Source organism: Megalops cyprinoides, chromosome 1 (genome assembly GCF_013368585.1).
Source record: "Megalops cyprinoides isolate fMegCyp1 chromosome 1, fMegCyp1.pri, whole genome shotgun sequence".
NCBI lineage: Eukaryota > Metazoa > Chordata > Actinopteri > Elopiformes > Megalopidae > Megalops > Megalops cyprinoides.
Window position 1 is genome coordinate 23042183 of NC_050583.1, and position 27446 is coordinate 23069628.

Consider the following 27446-nt stretch of genomic DNA (forward strand, 5'->3'; position numbering starts at 1 on the left):
TGCATTAGAAACAGCCTTATACATGCAACAGAGATGAGAAGACCAATTGAATGAAACATCTATCCGTGCCTCTTTTAATTTTCAAACAATTTCTAGTTCAAAAAGGATTGAAAAGAAAAAAAAATCTTCACATGAGCATATCTACAGTACTTACAATACTTGGGATGTGGGTTACAAAATCCATACATTTTCTCTGCACATCTGATACCAGAAATAATACTTCTGAAATCAATTATAGTTGATTGTCATGTTAGCTTTTTAAAAGTGTTTCATCAATATTTAAATATGTCTGCTGATGTATAAAATTAGTTATGGGTCCAGCAGTGAAATATTAATGAAAATGCATTATGGATACGATTTTCTCCTCTTTTTCTGGCTTAATTTAACAATTTCATTAAGACATTTTAAATATCTCTAGCCTGGAGATAACGGAGGAAAATCCATTCCTATCTGTGGTCCGGTAAGTTCACAAAGGTCAGAGAAGCTTAGGAGTGACTTGCCTTCAAGCCCAGGCTGAGCTCTTTGAGCGAGCGCTTTATCTCCTGGGTAAGGATGTTCATGCGCTCACACTCTTGGAAGGCCACCACGATATAAGGCGTGCGTTCCTCCACCTTGCCCATTAGCTCTGCGATGTTAAACTCCTCGGGCAGTTTCTCTGTGATCTCGTCAATGACCACCTTCACCTAATGGACACAGATGTTTTTGACAGAGGAAACCATTATGAATCAAAGTCAATTATGATAGCAAACTGAAAAATAGTAAAGATAAAAAAGAAAAATTAAAAATTAAAATAATATAAAAATAACAAATAAAATAGGTACTTACTGTTTTTATATAAATATAAAATCACTGCATGCAAAAGATACACAACCAAATACTAAACATGACCATTTTATTAAACTACAATGTTAACCTGTCAACATACTTGTGGTACTCTGAAATGGGGGGTGACTGTGTACAAAAATAACAGATTTAACTAAATATAATAATAACAGAGGATGCATATGGTGGCAGAGTTGTGAACAGTGTGTTCACTGAATCACACACTACAGAACTCTACCCCTTTCAGGCACTCAACATTCCATATCATACTGTCTGATGTGGAATTGTGTTAGCAATGAATTCAGCCTATGGTCCTGATCGATATCATGAAGGCAATGTAATGCTGCAACAAAAACTGACTGGCCAATTTTCCTGCTGCAACGGCATTTTCACTTTCCATTCAGAGTTCACTGCAGAGTTCTTTACAGAAATACCGAATACTAAGCCTCAAACCGCACTCCACAGAAACACCCAAAACAAGCCATTAATGGGATCTACACAACCTTCCTGTTTCCAACCCGTACACAGAGAAACTTTGAAATGAAAGACGGCTAAACTTATGCTGATGTAAAGAACAAATTTAAATAGGTTACGTCTGTTCCTGTTACCGAGATGACTTGACGTGCACAGGGGCACACATTACAAGCGAGTGCTCAAAGAATATCTGCTGCGATGGAGGTTTTTGGGGTTTTTTTATTTTTATTTTTAAGCCACATCTTTCACTTAACTCAGCAGATTCAGTTTCATAAAGTGACTGAACCTCATGTGATGTTGGAGAAAATGTTGAGCTCTTCATGACAGCAGAGACTCTACAGATGACTGGTCTGACACAGACATGAAGGGACACTAAGCTGTAAAAGAGGCCAAAGCAGAGCTGGAGAGCCACAAAGACATGCTCAGCAAAGCTGTATCACATGTTTCTATCACTGAGTGCTAAGATGTGAGGGCAAGTGCATATGCAGCTATTACATGTGCATAACAGACAAACTGACATTCACTTCAAAGACAACCTTTGATCTGATTGCCTTGACATAAACCATCAGTGTAGATGTCAAATTTATTACAAGTACAATACTGTAACATGATAAGAAAAAATTAAGTTGGAGAAAATCAAGAACAAGAAATTTTGGTCTTTGGGGGGAAAATAAAAAATAACATCAAGGACTTCTGCTGCATTGCTTCCCTTACAAATTAATAAGGCTCATTAATATTCATTGTTAAACAAAATTGCAATAACAGGCTTTTTTCCGCATAAATGGTTATATCCCAAGGTTAAAGCAAATCATAGCCTTTAGGTTCCCAGAAGATGTTTGGGATGAGTGATTAAATCTAATTATTTGACTTTTACATTTCAAGGAAGATGAATGGTTTAGTGAGTCTGTTTTTCCAATCAAGCACACAAGGCTTAATGCTCTTGACAAAGAATCTATGAGGTAATGGGCTGAAGGATATTGTACTAGATCTAATCTATTTTTCTCAGCAAGTAACGTGAACATATGAATGCAAAACAGACTCATTTCACAAATTCAATGCCTTTGTCAGTTGTAAAGGCATGAATGCCCCCTATTCTTAAACTCAAAAGGTCATCTGTCATAATGAATTCTGGAACACTGACACAGTTCCTGTATCTCATTTTTTAAATGTCAGCATAGAGCTGGAGACTTGTTTTAGGAACAGACTCACTTTAATCTCCTGAGACACAAGCGTGCCTCCATGCCCAGTCATGCCAAATGCAGATGAGATTAAGCTGATCACTTTCAGTGCAGTGCATGCAAAGCCCCTTCTGAAGTGTTGAGGGACCTTGTTTTCATTTCTTTTACAGGTTTCCCAGTAGATTCCTGAGCTGCATGTGATTAACTGTGACACTTGCAGAATCGCAAAAAGTGTGAAATGCTTGATGAATGCATGAAAATTATGGCGTAAGGGATATCAGGAAAGACATGTGAGGGCTTATGTGTACTGTTTGTTATTAGCTTTATTAGCAATTATTTGTGAAGAGGAATAGCTGCAGAGCCTAAGCAAACAGGTTATAAAGGTATCTACGTTGGTTGTTCAGATACTGAAAAAATACTTTGTTGGAAAACTTTGTTGGAAAGGTCTACTCCGAAACTGGATGGAGTCGAGTCTCAAACAATTTTTCATAGCCTACTATGCTGGATGATATAAGAGATGTTACCGCAAACTTATTCTGAAAGGTGAACACGTGATATTAAAAGGTACAGACAAAAGTATTTTCACTGAATGTATATTTTAATGTACAATATTTTAAGCATGTCACACAATTAATTTAGCAGCTTATAGCCAACTTACTAACTACTCACTCGCCAGTCAACTCCCCACTACAGTTATTACTTAGAAAATGTAAGGCCTAATTTAAATGTATCATCTATACATATCTGTTTACATAAATTATGTATGTATGTTCCTTAATGTAAAGCTGTACCTGAAAAACACTTTGAAATATATACCCACACTAGAGATTGCACTGCTCCAGATGGCAGGTGCTGGAGCCTATGAATGGTATAAGAAGGGATTAGAGTTTACCTTCTCCTCCCTGGTGGTCCCACTGCCCTCACCCGCACTGCTGTCCCTCGGCTGCATCTCTAGCACTGTGCGAAAAAGCTTCTCGGAGGTCTGGGTAAGGAATCCAATCTCAGCATTGGGGTGCAGCCCATACAGGTAGGGGGATTCAGCAGGGAGAGCAGCATCAATGTACTGAGAGGAAATTACACCAAAACACGAGCAAAACATCAGTCTCAGAGGCCGCCCTGGACTCACTGTAGCTGAATGCACTGACAAATTGTGTTCATGCAAGAATGGCTTTCTCTCCACCAGGGAGATGGGTGGTAGCTGTGAAAATCCAAGCAGAGCAGTGTTCACCTTCTAATTACGGCTTCAAAAGACTTACAATCCTCAAAGAAAGCACAACCTTTGTTTATTGTGAGGGCCGGCAATGTCTTGGTAAAGCTGTTGTTTCTATCATATACCTCATGCGTACAAGCTCTGGCACTGCCAATCCGTGTGGTCATATCCCACACCCCAACACTCACACTGTTGAGAAATGATCCAGCCTGCACACCGGCTGTAGTCTGACACATGTGGCCTTGCCAGCCTGAGTCACCGCCTGCCTCATTTACCTCGTCACTTACAGGGAAGGAGGAGAGCACAATCTGGCATGCTGCACTGCCACTCAGTTAATCAGGGTGGACAATTACAGGAGGGACACTGAGCTAAACATACTGCTAAAGAGTTTTTACTTCGATAAAAGACAAGTACACATCTAAGTGGTAAATCAAACATCCTCATGGAGGTGGTGGTCAGGGATTGGATGCATGCATCTTGCCCGGCTATAGTGGAATGCTTTGGTTAGGTAGGATTTTTATAACAAAACCCATAAACTTCTTTAACCTTGCAGGGAAATTTCTTTGCCAGCAGCAGGACAGATACAGTGAGACAACATTCATTTGGAAATGTTTTTTTCCACAGATTTCTCTGGAGTGAGTCAGGTAGATTGGTGCGGAGGGAGAGATTCAAACTTTGCAAGTCTCATGAAATCAACACAGGCATTCTCACTCCCATCAAACTGGCAAAGATGAAAAAAATGCCACCCTAAAGCAGTGTTTGTGCCTGCAGTGTAAAGATGCCAAATGAGTGCCACCTGGATTGCAGATTATTAATAAATGCCTTATTCCCAGTAGATGTGGTGGGAGAAAGCGGAATCTGGTCTCAGTACCTCATAGTGGTTTTCTACCCACGGTTATCAATTCTGCATAATCTTCCACCTAATCACAATGCAACTGTCAGGGTGCGTCATACTTATGACGTCGCTGTCAACTTACATATTTGCATGAGGTAGGTGGCAGTTAATTTATGTTAAGATTGTCATGAATTCAGTGAAATATGTCACCTCATGTCCCTTTTATTTCTGAGTGTGTGATAAATGATGTGTGCTGTAAAAAGGGACAGCAAATGAGTCACCTGATGGTAACCATTATAGTCCATGTTTCCAGGCAAGGGGAAGCCAGGGGCCAGGTAGAGCTCGCCTTCCATCATCTCAGGCTTGATGAACTCTTCCAAGTATGTCCTGCACAGCCTCCGGTCCCAGTCATCTGTGATGTGACCTCCGTACATGATTTCACCGAACAGGTAGCGCAGGTCATCGTAGGGCACCTGGAATCATCGACATCGACACCTGGTTTCAAACCCACCAGTTGTAACATCGCTGTCATTATACCACAACACTATTGTTTCACACATTCATGAAGTTTATTAAACCATACTTTTATGGGGTGAACAAATAAAAAGTGTGACTGAACACCAGTGTGTCTAAATGGTTTGTGATAAATAATGTACGCTTTACATAATGTTCCACAAAGAAAATCCATCTATAATAACATGTTATTGTCCAGGAAATGATAACTGGTCTTGGAAATGCATGAAATGAAAGGTGCCAGATTCATGTCCATTAATGTTGCCCCTGGTATTTCTTTTAAATTAGAATAGTTACATAACGTTTATAACGAGGGCTGCTTGGTTCTTCAAAAATCAATACACAAAAAGGCTAATTTAGGGCAACTACAGCTGAGAGTGAATCAAATAAAAGCACACACCTTTTACTTTATACTTATACGTATTTAAAAATCTCTACTTATTTTGATTTCACACAATTCAGCAACAATCAATGTACTGTAATTGTGAAGAGCAACTGCCTGTTAAATGTGACATTGGCAGTGGAGAAAATTAAATTCAATTTAATTTTCTTGTTAAAGATTTTATTAATTATAATAATAGATGAGTGAAGTGGCAATATAGCTCTTAATAGGTAAGCCATTAACTGGTAAATGCGTTAAATCCCTGCCGTAGATGTTTTATACTGAAACATCTGAAGTCCAATACTACAGATATATCCAAAGTGCAAAGCTGTTCCAGAAAACTGGACAGAGGTATGACCAATAACTAGTGAGACTGAATTCACCTCAGAATGTTGCAAAGGTGGAAAAATATTTCCTCGTTGTCAAAAATAGAAAAAAATAGAACAATCTAAAAACAGCAGATTTATTCATGCACAGTTCTATTTTTAATGTTCACCTTACTCCTCCTTGCGTTCTTGAATAATTTGTGACTCCATTTACACTTATAGACCAGTCAACCTGTGATACATACAGTGGCCGCCTTCCACTTTGGGTGGAAGGGAAAACATATTGGTATTCCCCTTGTGAGCCAATAAACACAGTGACTCAACATATACACAGCAGCTGTGAGAGGCAGGCAATTTTTAATTTCCACAGTTGTTCTGTCAAAGGTGTTCTTTATCACAAGCACTTTGCATGGAGCCAAAGTAAGTACATGTGTCATTGGTAAATATAAGGGCCCCAGGGATTTTTTGATATTACCCCTACCACTTTGGTTAAAGTTTAAAGCATAACTGAAAAATGTCTAAAGTTTCATTATTATTACTATTTAGTTCACTTAAAAATCCAGAAGAACAGATTTGTAGTACAATAGATACACAAATCAGGACAAAAAATTTGATTAAAGCTTAGTAACAAACAATTCATATGCCTAGTCCTAAGCACTGTGTTTTCATACTTTATTGCAATGGAAACTCCAATTTTATTACCACTACTGACAAAACAGACTAACAGTGAAGAAAGACTACAACTGAATTTAGCTAACAAAATGTGAGTATATGACAAAAACTATGACAGTATCTTACATTGTTCAAATATAATGTGCACTGTCCCACTCTAGAAGGATAAAATCAAAATTTGAAAATGTGTGATTTAAATGCAATGTCTACACTGGAAGTATAAATGTACACAACCAGATATCATGGCTGAAAGCCTAAAAGGAGACATTTTTAAACATCAACATGTGGGACACTGAAGGTTAATTTATAAGTACATACATATTTTAAGTGATTCAAGAAGGAAACGAACCAGTAGAATAGATTAAACCCAATTTTGAATACAACAGTGCATGATCCTGGTAGCTCCCCACACACAGCATGCTCTCATATTTGTTTGGTCCAGAAGTTGTACTTGAAAATCCTGAACCAATTTTCACAAGCCAAGGACAGATGTAAAAAGAAACCACAGTTTAAGCACCCAGCTATCTGTGGTTGCTCTGTGGTTTCCAAATCATATTTCCTTTACACCTTAAACAATCTAGCCTACTACTCAGCAATGGGCTCACCCAGGATGATACCATCATGTTATCAGACTACTATGGTTGTGTCATAAAATTATACTGACAGATGTCTTTGCCACCAAATGAGAGCAATTTATTGGGAGTGGTTAGACTCACAGCAATCATGTGTGTGGTGATCTATCATAATTAAAGTAATTTAAAATGGATGATGGATGAAAACATTAGCTTGCCATCAAGTACAGTCACCATATATCTGTCAAACACAGTGACCAGGCTGCAAATGTTCATGAGCAGATCCTGAGTGAAATATACAATCCAAGCAAAAAAGGATAAAAATTCAAGATTTTGTGTATGAGCACAGAGGAGTCACAACATGACAAATATTTAAATACAGCTCTCAGAATAGACTTTTCCACCAAGTGATATTGCTGTTATTTCCAAGTAATGTAAAAAACCACATTTATGTGTTGGGCAGAGTTTATTTATCCAACTAAATGGTCTTAGATTTGAAGGCCATATTGACAGAGTCAGATTGGAGGTTTTGGCATGATGCTGGGAAACCTGCAGCTCTGCAATTTGAGTCATTTTTTAATGACACAATGAGTCAAGATTGTGGTTTAACAGCTCATCCTACAGATGGTGCTTTACTACTTAGGGTAACTGCTTTTATACTTAGTTCAGAGGAATGACCTGATCAAGCAACACCATTTCCACCAGCAACCTGGGTTTCCCATTAGGATTACCAGCCAACATCCACGTCCACCCCAATTTATTTCAGCCATCAGACAGGGGAATATTACAAGGTGATATGGCTGCTAACAAGAGTGAAGCAGACATGAAACACACAAAAATCACATGAAATCACTTACTTAATAGAGGGATTTAACCTTGGAAAGACTTTTACTAAAAGTCAGATAGACAGTTTACTAAACTAAAAAATCAGTTTTAATCAGTTTTAATTTTTATTTGCGCATCCTAAAACTTGCTCATCTTAAAAATGTTGTGGATATTTCTTAATGGCAACATGGAAATCAAAATGTGCGTGTCTGAGATTGTTGTGTTTTTTGTTCTATTTACTACAATTCTCCAGAGGACATATGCTTCTCACCTTGGTGTTGGCCTCCAGGTAGTTATACAGCACATTCACTGAGATGGTGAGGTCTCCTGTATTGAAAGGGTAGCTTCTATTCCAGCCCTGCGGACCAAATTTTCGCCTCTCTGCCACCACCGCATGAAAGTAGCACAAGGCAAAAAGAATGCTTTTGAACTCGTTCTCTCGGGCACACATCTCCAATGTATCCTGAAACAAAAATTCAGAATACGCATGAAATTTAAAAATCTGGCAACAGGTGCGTTTCAAACGTAAAAAGTAAAACCTATTAATCTATTATGTTTAAAACAAACTCCCATGACATTTTCTTTGTCTTTGTCTGCTCTCATATAAAAAGCCATTTGCAGCAGAGCATTTTTCCTGAGACAAGCAGATGACTGGACGCCAATAAAGCTAGGAATTGGATTCTCTTTTAATTGTCATGGCTTGTCAGGGCCTTCAACTTCTGCATTCCCAAAGGCTCATTATTTCAGATTACTTAAAAAATGAATGACACTGTTATCTCTAAGGCAGAACAGTTAAATATCAGTGGCAATAACCCTGTTAAATGTTTACTCTTGTGTAAATGGCAAGTATATTGTATTTGTATTTCATAATGTGTCAGGAGAATGGCATATTAAAAGCACCTTCATTTATGATTACAAGTACCTGAAGAGAGGAAGCTACACAGCGTTGGCTGATTTTTTCTTCTGACATAAATATTATGGGGATCGGACATCCCAGTTGTACTGGGAATAGCTGTTTAGGAGTTATATACTCCTTGTTTACTACCACCTGGGAATCAATCAAGAACCCATGTTGCCTCAACAACATGTCAGAACATGCTGGTTGATTTTTTACTGGAGCATACTTCTACTGTCCTCTATCAGTCTCTAGTGACTGGCATTGTGTAAACAAGGACTGTGGTTTCATTAAAATGCTCAAGGAACCAGTACAATGCTAGTGTAGGTAATTTGGCAGAGACACGCAGAGAGCTGTCAGACAGAGGTACATCAGTTATTGACACATAGTGACTATTTCAAGCCAGAGGCCACTAGTCATTCACAACTACACTTTTGCTCAAGCTCACAGCACAGAAAAAAAGAACAGAGCAGATGGATATGGGTGCATGTTATTAGACTGCATCAGTCATGCACTGAAGTCAGAATACTAACAGAATCAGGCAACACTACCAATTACTGAGGCAGGGACACTATGTTGGGCTGTTGGAATTACAAACAATCAAACAGAAAGGGACCATAAAGAGAGAATAACATTAGCAATAATGAAAATACCCCAGCGGCTAATAAAGTGTCAGGGGCTCCATGAGTTTTGGTTTTTCATTTCAGCAGTTGTTTACAGGACAAAAAGCAGAGGTCTTGTTCAGGCCCCTAATTCCCATAGCAATCTGACAAATCATTGGAATTATATATAATTTTCTTTCATCCGCACAACACAATTCAACAGGCTGATAATGCAAAACAGAGACATTTGTGCAGTTATACAGTGGTACAGTATAATGTACATCAAACTAATGCAAGATTATTAGCGGTTATATTAGCTACAGGCAGTGCTTTAATTCAGACTGTACACTGTATATTTTGTATAGAATAGTTTTTTTTATTCAGTACTATAGAATAAATGTAAAGTGATAATAGTGAACAAGTAAAAAATGACTGTATATGGTTTCATTTTCATTGTGTAAACTTATCCCTGTTGTTTTTTTTCCCCTTTTTTATGACAATGGCAAGTTATGTGTAGGTATGGGAGACTGCATCACCAATATCTGCAAAATTTATACAGATTTACTCCATATTTTAATTTAAATCAACAAATTACTATTTAGACCATATAGTTTAGTCTCTAAACTAAGACTCTATACACAAAAATAATCCACTTTAAAATCAACTTTTCATATAAAAAATACACAAACAAAAACTATTGATTATTGTCAGCGGTGGAAAAAGTATGCATGAAATAGGACATGACATTGAGTCTGCTCCACTGAAAAGGTCAATACGAGAGCAATTGTAATTTTCTGGATAACGGCAGGATTAGGGGGGTTAAGCAGTTATCATATCATTGATTACCTATCAGAATGTTGCCATGACTAGAATATCATCTGGTTACCATAGCCAACCTATTAGCAATACTGTAAGATCACAAATGTTCTGCTATCAGACTGATAACAATCATCACGCTGGGTGAACATTGGGCTGTATGTGAACACTAAAGTAATGGCGTTTCAGGATTGTCTGATAAGATGTATACATTGTAAACTAAAGGTAACAAGGGCAGTAGCTCCTGTACTCCAATCACTGAGATATTTTGCCAATAAATAAAATTAGCTGTAATTATGTCAGTATTACCTCCTCATTTTCTCAGTGTTCTAAATATATCGTTCTCATACTCTCAACCAATAGGTACAGACACAGTGGACCCTCTATGGGAACCTCAGAGGTGAGGGTTTTGTTGGATGCAGTTTGTGTTCAACGTGCTCTGAATAGGACAATCAGCTGCATGTCAAAAATATAAATGTAGAATTAAAAGCACTTATATCTGGTATGTCACTCTGGATAAGAATGTCTGCTGGATAGCAAAAATATAAATGTAATGTTAAATGTCCTCATATCTTCTATGTCATTCTGGCAAAGAGCATTTGTTAAGTAATAAATGTATAAATGTAAATGTAAGCTCACGGACAAAGATGAGGTAACTCTCTCAATGGCATAAATAGAACCATGAGCTGGCAACTGGTAAAAGCAACATCAATTACACTAATGCAGACACTTAGCTAGCACGCATTCTCCAGTTCAGCTAAGGTCAATAATGTTGCACCTTAACCTTAACATCAATGCACTGCACCAAAGCCAGGGTAGGGGGTTTCACCTGGTTGAAGTTGTCCAGGGCCTTGTGCAAGTTGGCGTGCATGCCTGTAGGTGGCTCGTTGGTGATCTTGATGGAGTTCTCTAGGATACCCTGAGGGATGATGTGCCCATCAGGGGAGGCAGAGGGCTCGGCACTGATAAAGACACGGAAGTCCTGGTGACTGCCCTCACTGAGCTGCTCCAGCTGCTTCTCCAGGGTGCTCAGCCACTTGGCCACCAGATGGATATTCTAGCCGGAACAGAAACAGAATGGCCTGTAATCATCTGCAACTAAAGCAAACTTCTGTACACAAAAAAACAGCGGTGTAGCACAGATGGGCAGCACACATGCAAATGCAAGAGAATAAACTGCAATAAAAGAATAGCAAAAAGGCAAAAAGAAAGTGAGATTAATAACTGTAGTCTACTTTAAAAAAGTGAAAAACAGTTTTACTCTTACCATTCAAAACTGATCACTGGTTGATTAAAAACACACATAATAGGATCCATGAAATATGTATTCAATATTTTCATCAAAACTTCTCAGTAGATTAAGCTGATGTTTGGTCATGGAAACACAAAGAAAGTAAATATTATTACACAAGCTTATTTAGAAAGTATTATTCTGCTTCTAGATAACTCAGTGGTTTCACACAAACAGCAATGTCAAGGCTGCCATCAACACACACTGAGAATCTGTTTTGCCTCATGCATTTTAGTTTTGTAATAATATCAATGCCATGAGCGAAGACATTACTGCAATTATCAGTTGAATATTTGTTTCTACTAAGGTCAGTAAATTGATAGTAGATGCAGTGAGAGAAGCATAGAGGGCACAAGTATGGGGACAAACCCACAAGAAGCTGAAATCTAAATTAAAGAGGCTCTTTGATATTCATTGCATCCATTGCAGTCAAAAACAACCATCCTTCTCAGTATTTGTGATGGAAATCAAGAACAGTTAAAAGAAACCAGTCGCTAACTTTAGTGCTTGTCCATACAAATTAAACCAGACCTTCTCAAGCAAAACAAGAGTCCTTGTGAGAGTGTCAGTCTTTGTGGAAATCGTTAAATGACACTTGCAAGTATGCTCCCTGAAACCTAAGTAACTCTGATCTGTCTTTTCTCTGGACATCAGGTAGCACATCCGATGCCTTTATCTCTCACTGTTGACTCCTTATATAAAGACATTTCTCATGTAATTCCCATTTGATGTCCTCAATGAAAATGGGCTAGTCCTCTCAAATCCTGTCAAAATACACATGGGGATTCCCTTTAACTATAAGAAATTGTACAGATTAATAACGTAAATAGAAAGATACAGCATATTAGGCCACCATGGAGTTCACAATTCTTTAGATAGTATTCATTATATACCTCTTTACCTCATTATAGACTCTCTTTCTGTTAGGGAACAATGGAACTGTCACACAGCAAGGTTGAAAGCTGAAACTCTCTATCCCTCCCTTTACACACACACACACACACACACACACACAGTATATATACTTATTTATTTTAATTGTTCTTCATGACTTTAATCCTGAACTAGCCCAAAGGTTATGCTGCGAAACACCATCATTCTTGTCGCCTCTCCCTGGCATGTTCCGCTATCAAGTGCCTACCCTACAGGGCACTGAACAGCTGTGCTGTGGCATGACCAACGTCCCACAACAGCTGTTATATTGACAGTGAAAATGAGAAAAACAGCGAAACAGACATACAGGAAAATTATGATACTAAACTAGTCCAGGTTTCAATTTAGGCATTTTTAGTTTCATCTGAACTTCTTTCCTGTACACGTCAGCCTTTGTATGTTTACACATTAATGTCGCAATAGGATTACATTGTTGCAAAACTGAATTTCATGAAATATCTGACACAGCGTCACTGCTTCTGGTGCGGACAGTAAACATCTGACACAGAATGCCTCTCAAGGGAACAAAAGTTCAGAAAACATTTAACATTATTAATCATTCTTTCTTTTTGAGTTTTTCTAACAAATCCGGGGGAGAATAAAGAATTGGAAACTACTGATTTGAAAAGGTCAGCAAAAATTCAACAGCTGTTTCCTAAATAACACACAAGCACACTATGCAGTATGCTTAGCTAATATGCATAACTGTCAGGTATGTTCACACATAATAGTACTGATAGTGCATTATGCTTTAACATACCCAGATGTCATACTACAATCATTTAAAAAAGATACATCGTCTGCACATCGTACAGGAAGTGTTTCACATTCCCTATCCCAGAATCCATTGCCGAATAACAAGGATGAAGCAAGTCTGGGTAAATTAACTGCTGTGTAAATTAACTCAGCTGTAGTATTAATTCATGAGACAAAAAAATAATACAACCAGGCATAATTAAAATAATGGAATCAGAAGTAAATACCCTACAATGTAACTCAAAGTATGGGCCCACAACGTAACTCAGAACATTCAGTTGAACTTATTCTTCTAACAGACAACATAGCACACTAAATGGATGAGGGTTTCCCTGAAATGAATAGTACCACGGGAAATTTGCAAATGATGAAGCAGTACGCTAACCAGAGAAATGGGAACGCCTGTCGTAAAGACAGGTGCATTCATTGTGTTGCAGGAATGTGCTAGAATTGCTCTGAAACTATGGGCACTGTAGCAGGCAGAAGAACCCCACTTCTGAATTGTGTGACTGATTTATTCTGGTGAGCAAATCAAATTTGATATTGCTTCAAATGTATGTAATTAAAGAGCAGAGCTTCAAATACAGGAAACAGCTGGACTGTTATTGACATTTCTTTGTCTATGACATTTTGTACCCTCACATAATGTCAAAAATATCCAATCATAAATAAATATTGAAGTGAAATTTGAATTGAAATATTACACTCTTTTAAGCATGTGTAGTGAAAACTGCTCCCACAGTCCTAGCAGTGTTGCTTAGAATGTTTGTGGCAAAGGGTTTAATGCACTCAATTATTCACTTCTCTGACCCCAACTGCAGCTGACACCACTGGAACGAGAACTATTACAGAACCAAAACATTATCACGGTAAAATGGCAGTTCAAGAGCAGGTCTCCAGTTTGATTTAGGCTGGCATAGTGGTAAAGAGCAAGGTTTGTAATCCAAAGATTGCTGGTTCAAATCTCAAGTGGGGTACTGATGTACATAACCCATGTTGCTTCAATAAATATCCATCTGAATAAATGGAAGATACTGTATATAAGTAGCTTTGGATAAGGGTGGTCTAAAAATTGACTTCTGGGATTTGTGTTCAGGAATTGAACCGCAGGTTACAACATTGCATCTATGGGAAAATACGATTTTATTTCCAATGATCCAGTTTACATGTTTCCCAGAGCTCATTGTGTTCTAAAAGTGGAGACTGTGTGTACAGGTTTATGCTTTGAATGACATCTGCATTCCCATCAGATAATGAATCGTGTTGAAACAGCACCCCACAGAGTTTCCAGGCCTGTTTTTTTTTCACCAGATTTCAGACATGAGTTAGAATTCTCAGAGAATAATGTATGGCAGGATGCAGATGGTGATTAGATATCCACAGCAAGTGAATCACAGCAAACAGAGAAGTCAACTTTGCCATAGGTGGATGCTAAAATTAATATCATTGATCTATTGTGCTCCCATTAATTACATTCTCATATTAAAAAAAATCCTATCTAAACTGTTTTTATTAACTATGCTCACCGTCCATCTATTCAGTCAATGACAAAGAAAGAACATCCTTTTCAGCTTTTGTTTCTCGTTCTGAAATTTCTGGCCTTACAGTGGTCCAGAAATAGCCACGGGTGGTCACATCAGAGGATTTTGATCATTTAAGGCATCCGATCACCAGGGCTGCGGGTATTTCTTCTCCCTAATCTAAGCAATTGATTTGCTGTTGCAAAGCAGTGGAGGTCTGCATTTCTCTCAGCTGGCTGGAGTGTGTGTGTGTGGTGCAATATAATTAACCTTCACTCGAGGGGAACTTTCTATGAACCATAGATCTCCAGGGTGAAACCTGAATTCATAAGTGGTGGGAAGGAATTAGGAGGAGTGCCTCACTCAAGAGTCTCCACCAAGCTGAGCCAACCTGTACGAATGATAAAGCACACAGGAGCCGGTTGCCAAGGGATGCGTCTTTTTCAAAGGTATTGATCGAACCATTCTTATGCAAAGCTAATTAAACAACTGCTTGTCTTTGCAGTCCTGGTCCTGCAGCGAGGATAACAATTTTACTAATTGCTTGATTTGACATAGGGATGGCTCTCCTGTGCTTTGCGCTGCCATTCATATCTGCCAATAAAAGCCACTGAGATTCCGCAAGGAGACTTGCTTACGAACATTCACTTTAATGCAAATGGTGGGTAGGTCCTCCAGGGCTACTAGTAAGTCTTGCCTTTCAGTTCTCCCAAGTTATAATTTAATTAACAGCGTTAGTGATTCTAACCATCACTTCAGTGGATATTTGTATTGCAGAGGCGCATGCAGTTACAACAATACGCATTGCTACAAGGCATGTACCAGATGGTCACCAAAGATTCTGTGTGTACCTTTTGATCTTACAAAACAAGGACATTTTATCTAATCAAGCAAAATTTGATGATGGCATATTGCTTCAATAGGATAGAAGGAAAAGGAATTGGGTAATTCAATTTGAATGTACTTTCATATAGTCCTGAATATGACTACACACATACATACATACCTGTACCAATACCTCTTTAATACTAATCGTGGTCCATAGAGCCTTCTGTCTCTGTGCTGTGACATTTGGAACACACATACCCAGCCTAATGGACTCATTACTGAACTGCAGCTCTCTCCCTGGAGCAGGTGATTGGACTGCATGGGAATGTGGACACATTTCTCTCCCTCACTCACAGCAGGGACAATTAGGTCATTAATCACCCAGGGGAAGGATTCAGCCACACTGCACAGGAGAATGCAGGGCCTCCTCATTTTATAGGCTCTCAGTTGCATTTACCATCTATGTTTGTGAATTGTACATCTGTCAGGAAACTTTATATTTGCTTTGACTCCACTGAAAGGGCTAGCATTTGGATATCTTTATTCCACTTAACCAGGAAAAGGTGTTCAAATTACCTTACACCACCCCACTGAAGAGCACAATTTAACTATAAAGTGAAGATGATTCTTCAGTTACAGTAGAAAACACTATACCTGTAGAATAACCCAATGGCCCTCTCGGGCTGCTAGCTCCAGTGCTTGCTCGGCCACCACCTCCTGTCCCTGTCCCAGAGACACATTGTGGAAGTTTCTGTTGTCAAAGGTATAGCCCAGTTTTCTTCCTGAAAGGAAAGGCTATTAATATTTGTGGAGAAACCATCTGTTCAGACAGAGAGCAAAGCAATGTGAAAATTGCAGGAACACCTCCTGGGACACATGATGAAACTCTCACCGCTTCAATTTTCACTGTCTTCCTCCTCAAACTAAAACTAGTATTAGAGGCAGAAAAAGTATTGTATTAACTTGATATTTGTTTCTTTCGCTAACTTAATAAAAAACGGATTCATCTCAACACCACATATAAACCAGCGGGAATGTGTTGCTGTGTGATACGGTTAATTTAGCAAAATTTCAATGTACAATATGCAAAACATCTCTCTAATGAAAATATATGAAATGGTTGATAAATTACGTCTGCAGAAGATCCAGACTCTGTTGGTTCAAGGGCTTTGTTTACAGGCCTGTTCTGATTAATCAAATCCAAGGCATAACACTTTAAAAGGCCCTGCCTGTGTTTGTCCCAGAGTCACACATAATCAATCTCCACAGTCTTCCAGAACCTTATTACTTCCCAGCACCCACCGCATGTAAAGATGGGAGATTACATGCAGGGAGTGTATTGAGCCTGAATAGACATTCAGCAGTTTGTAGAAGAACTGCAAATCTTTCTTCCAAGCCTTCTTGCCAAATCCAAATTGCTGTAGACACCAGGCCAGACTGCAGATTTACAAGTTAAACTTTCAATAAGCTATATATAAGCTGAAGATATAATTACCCTTGTAGTAAAACTAATTGAAAAAAAGAGCACATCTACTGATATGCTGGTATGATGGTACACCATGATCACAAATTGCTGTTGAATGGCATCAGGTAAAAACTAGATAAGAACAAAAACCTGACATCAAATTCAATATTGCTTATTCAATCTAGGATTTATTTCCTATAGTCTATGCGTTAGTGTTAGTGCTAAGTGTTTACAGCTTCTTTGCATTCCAGTGACAAGGTAACCTGCTCTCCGTGCACGGCTCTGGGTTCTGTCTTGGGTAGTTATCTGACATTAAAATATCTTATCTATAATAAGGCTGCTTTGTTTTCATTTTCCAACATCCAACAGCCTGCTTACGTTAAGGATGGGACTAGGGACTGTAAGTTTGTGGAAGAAAAAGCTCATGTGCACACACATTTACAACGTTTACCTCATGCCATGGCACCAAAATTGTTCTAAAAATGACCAGCACACAGCATACCTGCCTTCTATCTGAACGGAAACCAAGGTCTCTTAATATTCAGTGTAGCGGCAGTGAGCTTGCCAGGGAGGGGAGAGTACATCCAATTAAATCAGTAGACACTATATGTCTGCTGCAAGTCAATAGCTATCTAGTTTAGTTTGACAATGAGCGCATACATTGTTTGTTTTCAACTAACAGTTACTCATTTCTGCTATGGGTGGTTTGAGTGATAAATATAAAGATTTCTGGTTGACTGCTTCACTCTGATTGCCTCAATATTCCATTGGAATAACTGCCTAAAATCAAACATGGAATAATGCTTTAAAGGGGGCTCCAGCAGTGGTGCACATTACAAATGGAACAACAGTGAGACTCATCTTTAACACAAAAGTCTGTGTAATATCAGTGAAACTATGGCAAGTAAGTTAAGTTTGGTTTTGTATTTAAAGTTAGACAAGATGTACTATACCATAGAATCTATACCCTCTATCTGTATATTCATACAATTATTATTATATTATAATATTGTATATAATAGCCATGATGATTAGAGGTTGCTTCACTGTTTCTTCACCCACATTTGTCACAAGCAGTCATAACAGACTTGGGGCAGGTCTTAGAGAACTGAGGGTGGCAAGTTTGCTGCTACTCAATATCACTACCTACTACCAATATCTGATATTTGTCAATAAAGTTTTGCCACAAATTTATGTTTCTCATTATTTCCTTTGCCCTTGGATTATTGTCATCTAATTTCTACTGTGATGGTTTCTGCATAGAAACGGTTGTTTGCTTTTTCTTTGAACAGGGTTTTCAGTCATTTTGAAAAATTCAGAATGCTCATAGAATTCAAGAAATTATTCAATGTCTTTCCTGAAAGTGAGAGTGTTACAGAGTAGGCATGCAAATCCAGTCTGGTTCTTTCACTTTCCATTCCAAATTCCATGACTCACATGTTCACATTAGCTAGCCATAGTACATCTGTCTAAAGTCGTACAGTACATGCTGTGCATTTCGAAGGTCTATGTCCTAGTTTCACTCCATATGCTGTAGATATGTTGAGTTTTATGTTTTACAAAATGATATCTGGCTTTAAAATTGGAAATTAGAAATTCCATCAGGCTTATTTTAGTCCTTTATTTGGGCCAAGCTGCAAAATTAAATTCTTGATTTGTACCCTAAATGTACCAATCCGTACCCATATTTTAATGCTTTGTGCCATTAATTTATCAATCTGTACCTACAGTTTACTATTTCATATGCTCAATTTATTAACAATCATGGGTACAAGCTGATAAACTGAGGGCACAAATTACTAAAGGGAATTTATATTTTTCAAACAACATCCTCTAAGGGGCTCCATGCCATGTTGATATCCACCCGTTAAATCGATGCACCCCTACAACACGACTTCTATATGGGAAATTGGGCAGTGCCTCCATTTAAACAGCAACAACGTTTCACTTTCTTCTCACTCTGGTAACATATGTGACCCACTCCAACAAAGAGGAGGAAGACCGTGCTCATACAGTGACAGGAACACTTGAGTTTACTTCTTATGCTTGTGCTTTTCCGGGAATATTTGTGACGTTACCATGTTTCTCAACATCCTTAAGTGGGTCAACGCCAGGAGACAGGATAAAGAACATGGGAGTCGCTGCCCCAGATTCTTCAAAGGAAATAGCGAAGTCCAGAGATCTGCCTGCGACATACTTGCTCCCCAGCTTCTCCTCCACAAAATCCCTGTAGGGGACAGTTAAATTACTATTATTCCTCTTAGCCTGGCTTCATTCACAAAGCTTTATAATGCATGTGTAAAATGAGTATGAGTATGTACATTTTACATTCACTGTGTATATACATGCCATTATGCATGTTCTTAAGGGGTGCTTAAATTTTTTGGAATCAAATTAATTAAATAGGTTTATGGAAGAACCTTCATTTTAAAATCCTTTGGGGGGAAAAAAAGCAGATAAGAAACCTTTGGAAAAGTACATAATGATCATCTACAAAGTGTAATGACCACATAAATGGCTTTGAAAACTTAAAAGTAATTTGCATACTTATCCAATCTTTCCAATTGTCTGTTGGGACCTCGAAAGATTAATTACTGTTTTGCTCAATTAGTACAGTTTCAATGTACAGTTTGAAACTCCCAGAGCAGAACCTTCCAGCTTTATGGCTAATTTTTCATTACTTTTGATTTGGCTCCCAAATAAATCTAAGTTGAAGCAGACTTTTAAATGGATTGCATTTACATCTATACACCCTTATGAAATTGCAGGGTTTTGAAATGTAAAGACAGAAGTAACAACAACGTAAATGGCAGACTTTTTCCATCTGTAATATGATCTTCCAACAAGCAAAAATCCAGAAAAAAACAGAGAATCATTAAGAACATTTAAATAAATAAATAAATAAACACCTTGATTGCATAAGTCTGCAAACCCGTCCAACTAATACTTTGTGGAAGCACCTTTCACATTTATTACAGCAGCAAGTCTTTGTGAATAGGTCTCTATTAACTTTGCACATCTAGACATCCCACTCTTCTTTGCTAAAAAATTCAAGTTCCTTCAAATTGCGAGGGGATATCCTGTGTACAGCTCTCTTTAGGTCATTCCACAGGTTTTCGATGGGACTGAGGTCTGGGCTCTGACTGGGCCATTCCAAGACTTTGATTTTCCTTTTCTGAAGCCATACCTTGGTAAACTTGGATGTGTGCTTTAGGTCATTGTCATGTTGGAATGTGAAATTCCTCTTCATCTTCAGCTTTCTGACATAGACCAGCAGGTTTTGTGCCAAAATATCTTGATATTTGGAGCTATTCATTATCCCATGTATCTTGACAAGAGCCCTTGACCCAGCTGAAGAGAAGCAGCCCAAAGCATGAGCTACCACCACCATGCTTCAAAGTCAATATGGTGTTCCCTGGACAATGAGCTTTATTGGCTTTGCGCCAAAAATATATTTTACAATTTAGGCCAAAAAGTTCAACTTTTGTCTCGTCATCAGACCATAGCACATTTTCCCACATGGTTTGGGGCGACTGATTGAATCTTTTGGATGTTCCTTTTTCGTCGTCCTGATCTTTGCAATGTCTCTGTGGTGCCACATTTTCTCCACTTACTGATGATGGTTTTGACAGTGCTCCATGGTACATCCAGTGCCTTCGATATTCTTTTATACCTGACTGGACTTTTCAACAATTAGCTCTCGCAGTTTCTTTGGCAACTCTTTGCAGACCATGGCTGTCCCAGTAGGATACAACCCCAAACATTCAACCAAATCCTACAGCAACCGCTGACTTTAGTCTGGGTTTAATCAGAATCACTTTCATTGATGGCAGGTGTATGCTATTTACCTGCAGGCATGATTCTGAATGTGACTGGATAACTTTGAACAGAGCTAGAGCCCCCATTATGAAAGGGTGTGCAGACTTATGCAATCAGGGTAGTTTTTTTATTTAAAATGTTCCTAACAATTAACTATTTGTTTTTTCTCAGGATTTTTGCTTGTTGGAAGATCACATTACAGATGGAAAAAGTCTGACATTTACATTGCTGTTATATCTGTCTTTACATTTCAAAATCCTGCAATTTCATAATGGTGTGTAGACTTTTTATATCCACTGTAGGTAAACATGCAGTACACCTAACAGGACAAACGGAATTCATCACTACAGCAGAAATGGTTTTGCATTGTGGAACACAATTGTTGATTGTAATTGATTGTAAATCAGAATTCATAAACAGATTAGTAAGTATGAAAAAGTACAAGGTTGATGGGCATATATTGTGTGCTTTACAATATATCCATTTTCATATATGTATATAGATACATTTAGACACACATACAGACACATGCGCGCTCGCGCACACACACACACACACACACACACACAGACAATAGTTTTTGTAGACCCACTTCGCCAGGATGTGAAAGGTATGATCGCAAGGCCAGGGCAGCTGAGCCCAATCCTTAAAGACCATGTCAGCTAATTTGTCTCCATCCAGTTCACAAGCATGGGGTTCTTCTGTCCTGAGAATTTGTGGGAAAACCCCTCATGTCAGCCTCTGCTCTACTCACCTCACAGCATAGGTCATTCGGTCAGGCCTCATGGCCCTCATCATGCACAGCCTCTGAAGAGCTGTCTTATTCTTCCATTCCTGAGGGAACTTCTCCTTCTCCGGACACTCGGACTCCACAAACTTTTTCCAGCGCTTGGCAGACCCCTCTATGTCTCGATCCAGGTTCCTGAACTCATCCATGGCACACAGAGCCTGGGGGAGAAAAAAAAAAATCATGGAACTTCTTGTTACTGGACATTTTTTGAGTTGAAAAACCACAACAACAACAACAACAACAACAATAATAATCCTACATCCCATGAAACAATAAAATTACGTGGTCATTAAAATATGTGTGTTAAGGTTGACTGTAACCTAAGTAGACCAACTAGGTAAGAATTCAACAAATAGAAGTACTTCCTACTGCAGAAATCGATCCCAAAAATATGTTACAGACTGTGAGAAAAGGTTGGATCAGAACAGTAAAATAAAATAAAAAAAAAAAATCAGATCAGAGTGCAAATCTAATCAATGGCAATATACTGTAAGCCACCTTTCTTTCTCAAAATGCTGAATACACATTACAGACAGGGTCCAATATGCTTATGCTGCAAAAACAAAGGCTTCGTTATTGCTTGCTGTATTTGATGGCATACTTATCTCATCTCCGAAAGCACTGCTGCCATGCCGGTTCTCTCTATATGCACTGAGCAGCACAAACACCGGCTGCTGGAAATCAGCATAAATATTTCCAAAGCACTGTGGTGACTCATGCCAAGCTGTTCTCTAAGGCTTTCTCACGGAAAATGAACATTTAAACACAGCACAAAACAGGACTCCTCACAACTAGGCAGCCAGCTCCATTCATTTAGTGTATAAATTAATTCAATCATTTAGCTGGGAGTCACTGTCTAATTGCTATTTTCTCATAAACAACATTAGCATTTTTACAACCAGTCCAGCACAGTGAAATTGTTTTTTTTATAATTAAACAATCATCTCCTTTGTGTTCCAGACTGAGGTTTTAAATAAGACATATCTGCAGGAGGCTGCTGATCGTTATGACCAATTTCCTCAAATGAGGAAGAACATCTGGGAGGGACAATTTCCGGACAAGGAAGAACATGCCAAATGACTTAGCAAGTTTGCCAGTGTCACAGTGATTTAACGCAATGAAAATTACACTTAATTGCACAACTGTGGGCAAAAATTGCAATACTTTCTTTATATTTGCATAAACATAGCAATCGTGATTGTTTTTATAAATGCAGTAGAGCAAATACAGCAGCATTGGTCACACTGATTGATAACTTATGCAAACAAATGTATTGGTGTTTTACTGTGCATGACACTTGTAATCAACGTGGGAAAAGAAACACTTAACAGATATCTTAGGACTGAAACTAACACCACTGAACATGTTGCTTATTCTCATAACAATTTACCACTTATTCAAAGGTGGAATTGTCAGTTCCACTATGAAACTATTTCGACAGAAGGCTGCAGCCAAACAAACCGTGAATATTGCTGTATCCCCTTCATTGCCCTTCATATAATTATTTGTTGCCATGAAGATAATCTTGTGTTACCAAATGTCATCAGAGACAGCAATCAGCAGCAGCCATCACTCTTTAAAATATCTACTTCAACAAATTCTCCATCCAATCTCTGCAATAATTTCAGCAGCTTCCTTTTCACTGTTTTTGTATCGCCGATTATGCACACATTTGTTGTGTAATTTCAACCAAAACATAATTTTAACATATCACTTTTAAAGATGTGACTCCTTCATCAATGTCTGGAACAAAATGAAAATTACACACTTCTGGCAACAGCATCTGCCACCAACAAAAATAGGTTGTGGTTCCTTATTGTGCCTTATTGCTGTGCTTGAGTCCTTTAATAAGAAACTCAGAGAGGGGATATGTTTCTATGAGTCAAAAACTGGTTCTCATGGGCTAAAAGGCTTCTAGTTTGTTTTATTCTGACAAAATGATAATATTAAGCTACCTACACATAATTGTGAAACATGAAAAATTAAGCTAACAATAAGATTCTTTCAGTAAACTGCATTTCCATCACATCAACATGGCTTTGATGGTCACTGCATTTAGCTCTTTTAACTATGCCGACTATCTATTTATCTAGAAACCAAACATAAATCAATCATTTTTATTCTTTAATTCATCTCAATGCATTTTATATCATAGACAATACGATGATCACATTAATTGGCTTCAGACAATATGCTCTTCTCTCTTTGAGGTTTACTCTCTTTACTCCCTCTATCATTATCAAAGGCAGTTACGACATGCCAGACACACAATGCACACAATGTTGATTAAACAGATAGCTAATAAACAGAACGATGCAAAGTAATACACATATTAAGAAACTTTTGAAGCTGCAGAATGGTTGAGTGGATTGTCTTGAACTGGAGAAAAAGTCTGTCTTAATATTTTAGGATTTTATGTGAAATATTCATGACCATGAACATTTTAGTGCTTGTCCTTTGACAGGACAGTTGCTTGCCGATATCCTACAGCACAGCACCAGATGTCTCCTTTACTCTTCAGCTCCAAGCATACATGTCATTTGACTTCTACGGGTCAGAAACACTCATTAAAAACCCTTTGAGGTCAAAGAAGGGGCAGGCCACACAGAAACGGGACATTCAACCACTTTCAGATGGAACCAAGGTCAGTTCAAAGACTGTTGTGTGTGTTCAAAATCTGTTTTCATATGTGAAAATCAGTTTGTGGTTGAGGGAAAAGGAGAATAAATAAAGGTACCTTGCTTCAAAAGGTGGTTTTCCATTCATTGATCATGGTTTACATGGTTTAAAGCAGCATCTCCCAGATCAACTAATCATTATGTACCCTACCAGCCTGTACTAACTGATCAGTAGAGTGTTTGACCCTCTCTCTCCAATATGCACCCACAGCCATACCCACACCCACACACACACACACACACACACACACACGCACACACACACACACACACACACAGACACACACAGACATTATATATAATGTTGAATTTTAGTGCTTCAGTAGCTTATTATTCAGTTTCTTGAAACAACACAACAACACACCCAAACAAAGCACTGGGTATGTCTTGACAAATGGAGACCAAGCAGACCATTAAAATTAGAAGGAGCATGGTGTGGACACTGACACTCATATTTGTTTTAGAATAAAATATTCTCAAAAATTGCATTGAAAAGACAAAAATGACACCATACTAAATGCATTCAAGTCAAAATGCAGTTGTATTTGTATTCACGAATGACTTGAGCTGAATTTAACATTAACTCCAGAATCTGCCATTTTACAGGTAAACACACCCCTAGTGTTAAAAAAGTGCTGAGCACACTCAGTAAGTTCTGCCAAAATATTCTGATTGTTTCCAGGGAGAAGTAACAGTTTTGAAGGTACCGGACATTGAATATTATTTTGTATAATTACTTTAACATATTAATTTAATTTTACAGATATTGAACAGCAATATGAACATAGAATTGGCAGATATAGATGAGGATAGGTCATTATTTATTTTTCCACTGCCTGCATACACAAAACATCAAGTTTTAAAAAGCCCTTTCAGAAGGAACGTCACATGTATTTTATGCTCTTGTTACAGCTAATATTGTCCATGCACTTTGAGGCAATTGGTTAAAAAGGAAGTTAAAGCAATTTGTTAGAAAAATTCCACCCACGCAGGTTTTAACATGAGAATCCAGAGGTTGATGTATCACTTAGTAGACAAAATAGTAGATGAAATAAGGCACTGATTTTCCATTCTGAAAATATACTGGAAAGACAAGCTGCTTTTGCTGAAAATAAATACCCAATTGCCTTAACGGAATGGAGCAGCAGTATTTCATTTTTCAGCTTCCTTCAAAATATAGCAAAATAAAGAGAGCGTGTCTAAGTGCACTTCCTTGCATAAGAGTGGCATTACATTTCTAACTGTATTTGCATCACCGCGCTCCCTTTCCGCCACCGTGTCCCACTGCTTGCTCACCTTAATACCGCCCCAGGAATGACTAGAGAGGAAGTCAACAGGAGAGGACACCCCCGGTTGAGCAGGGTACCTCAAAAGGAAATCAAGTTCTGTTGGGTTGATCTCCTTATTCATCAGCAAAATCTGAATTTCATTAAGAAAAAAAAAAGAAAAACATTCACCTTTATTACGCAGTTGTGAGAGGAAAGGTTGTGCTTTCAGATGAAATGTTTAAATGCACATTTACCACACCCATTGCAGAGTGACGGTAAATCCCTGAAACATCCTGACATGTGTAAAGGTTGTGTTACCTGGAATGCCAGCTGGGCAATATAGGTGAGTTTATCACACTCAAAGAGCCCACGTGTGGTGTACTGAAAGACGGAAGAGGTAATGTTGTCAATGAGATTGCAGACCCTCTGCTTCAGTGTTTCATCTGGTAGCGCCTTTAGCACAGCATTCTGGAAGACCACACTGAAGGCCTGTAAACGCATAAGCAGAAATTGTTCAGTGAACTCCTTGATAACGAGGTCATTTATTCTCTCAAGGCTGATTTCTTTCTTTAACTGTCTTCCTTGAACCTCAAGAGACATTTACTTTCCATTAAGTGAGAAACCCGCTTAGTCATAATAATTATTTACAAGCTTTACATGGAAGTCCATGTTCCACATCTTTTTAGCATAAGACAGTGTTTAGGATTGGAAAAAGTACTTCAAAACTTGCATATCTATGTGTGTCTTTAGTTTCCATTAAAGCACAATGTGTAGCTACTTTATGAAGCCTAACATGTGGAGATGGGGCCTGTGTGAACCTATGTACAGAACCTAAAATTTCTAGCATGTTTTGCTGATGCTCTCACAACAGGCAGTTCATTATTGCCAAACTTGAAACTAACATCTATTTGCAAACTACTGTCCTTATTTCTACGGTCTATGTACCCAGTGCTGAAAGAAAATGTGGTACATTGCAGAAAAGCTTGTGTGAGGACAGAATAGAGATAGATAAATTGATGCAGCATAGAAAAATAAACGAAAAATTCAACCCAGAGGCTATGCAAATACACAGCCAATGAGTATAATCAAAAAAGGACATTCTGATTCCTAAATCCAAACCCAATTAACATGGTAAATTTTCTAGTTTAATTACCATAGCAAAACGGAACAAATCTGGCACGGAAACAAGTATCAGGAATGTATTTGTATGTTGTAATTAATCTGCCATATAAATAATGCATTTATGATTTCATTGGGCATTCTGTGTGTCTTGGTATATGCGTCACACACAAATATCGCATTTTCAAATGGGGTGATCCAGTGTCCTGTTGCGGCGCAGTTAATGTATTTATTTAATTGGTCTAGGCCGTGTACCAAATCCCCACACATCCTTGCTGCACATATTGATATATGCACTGTGCCGCTGCGCTGTACACAATGGCATTATATTGGATACTATACGTCACAGACTGACTGCCAAAGTGTTTTCTCATGAGAGTAGATGACAAGATAAAATATGTTAACAAGAACATTACTGCATTGGGAGTAGCAAACACATAAACCAGTGAAGAAGCTAGGCTTGCGCATGCACCAAACAAAGGATAAGTCAGCTAAGAGAAGAGCCATATAACTATGCTGTTGGAGATTCAACTTTCCATAAAGAGTCATTGAAAAGAGTACCTTCAATGAGAACTGGTACATGGGGTGGATTTTATTGAGGTCGTTCATTATGAAGTACAGTAAAGAAGCCCTGGCTGCAGCAGGCCGGTAGTGCTCTCTTGCCTCATTGATTTTGGCTTCTGTCACCTTGGCCTCCTTCACCTGCAGCATAACCAACAAAAGACAGGGTGCATACTCAGCAAGTTAATCATGATTATCATAATCATTAGCACAATAAAGAACGCTGGTGTTTAAAATTAAAGAAATCCAGTTTTACTTTACTTCAGAAGGCATCTAATAGTATTTCTCACACAAAA

General features: G+C 38.3%; 1 protein-coding gene across 1 annotated transcript in view; it reads right to left on the reverse strand.

The window, feature by feature from the left end:
• Positions 1-27446, reverse strand: part of dnah9 (dynein, axonemal, heavy chain 9) — a 109844-nt gene that overhangs the window by 8565 nt on the left and 73833 nt on the right. The window contains exons 57-67 of the mRNA XM_036516829.1: positions 27151-27291; positions 25789-25959; positions 25499-25621; positions 21489-21682; positions 18994-19142; positions 16105-16232; positions 10952-11179; positions 8081-8272; positions 4801-4992; positions 3367-3537; positions 501-683 (exon numbers count right to left, since the gene is read on the reverse strand). Coding sequence (XP_036372722.1) covers positions 501-683; positions 3367-3537; positions 4801-4992; positions 8081-8272; positions 10952-11179; positions 16105-16232; positions 18994-19142; positions 21489-21682; positions 25499-25621; positions 25789-25959; positions 27151-27291 — 1872 coding nt within the window. The remainder of the gene's footprint in view (positions 1-500; positions 684-3366; positions 3538-4800; positions 4993-8080; positions 8273-10951; positions 11180-16104; positions 16233-18993; positions 19143-21488; positions 21683-25498; positions 25622-25788; positions 25960-27150; positions 27292-27446) is intronic.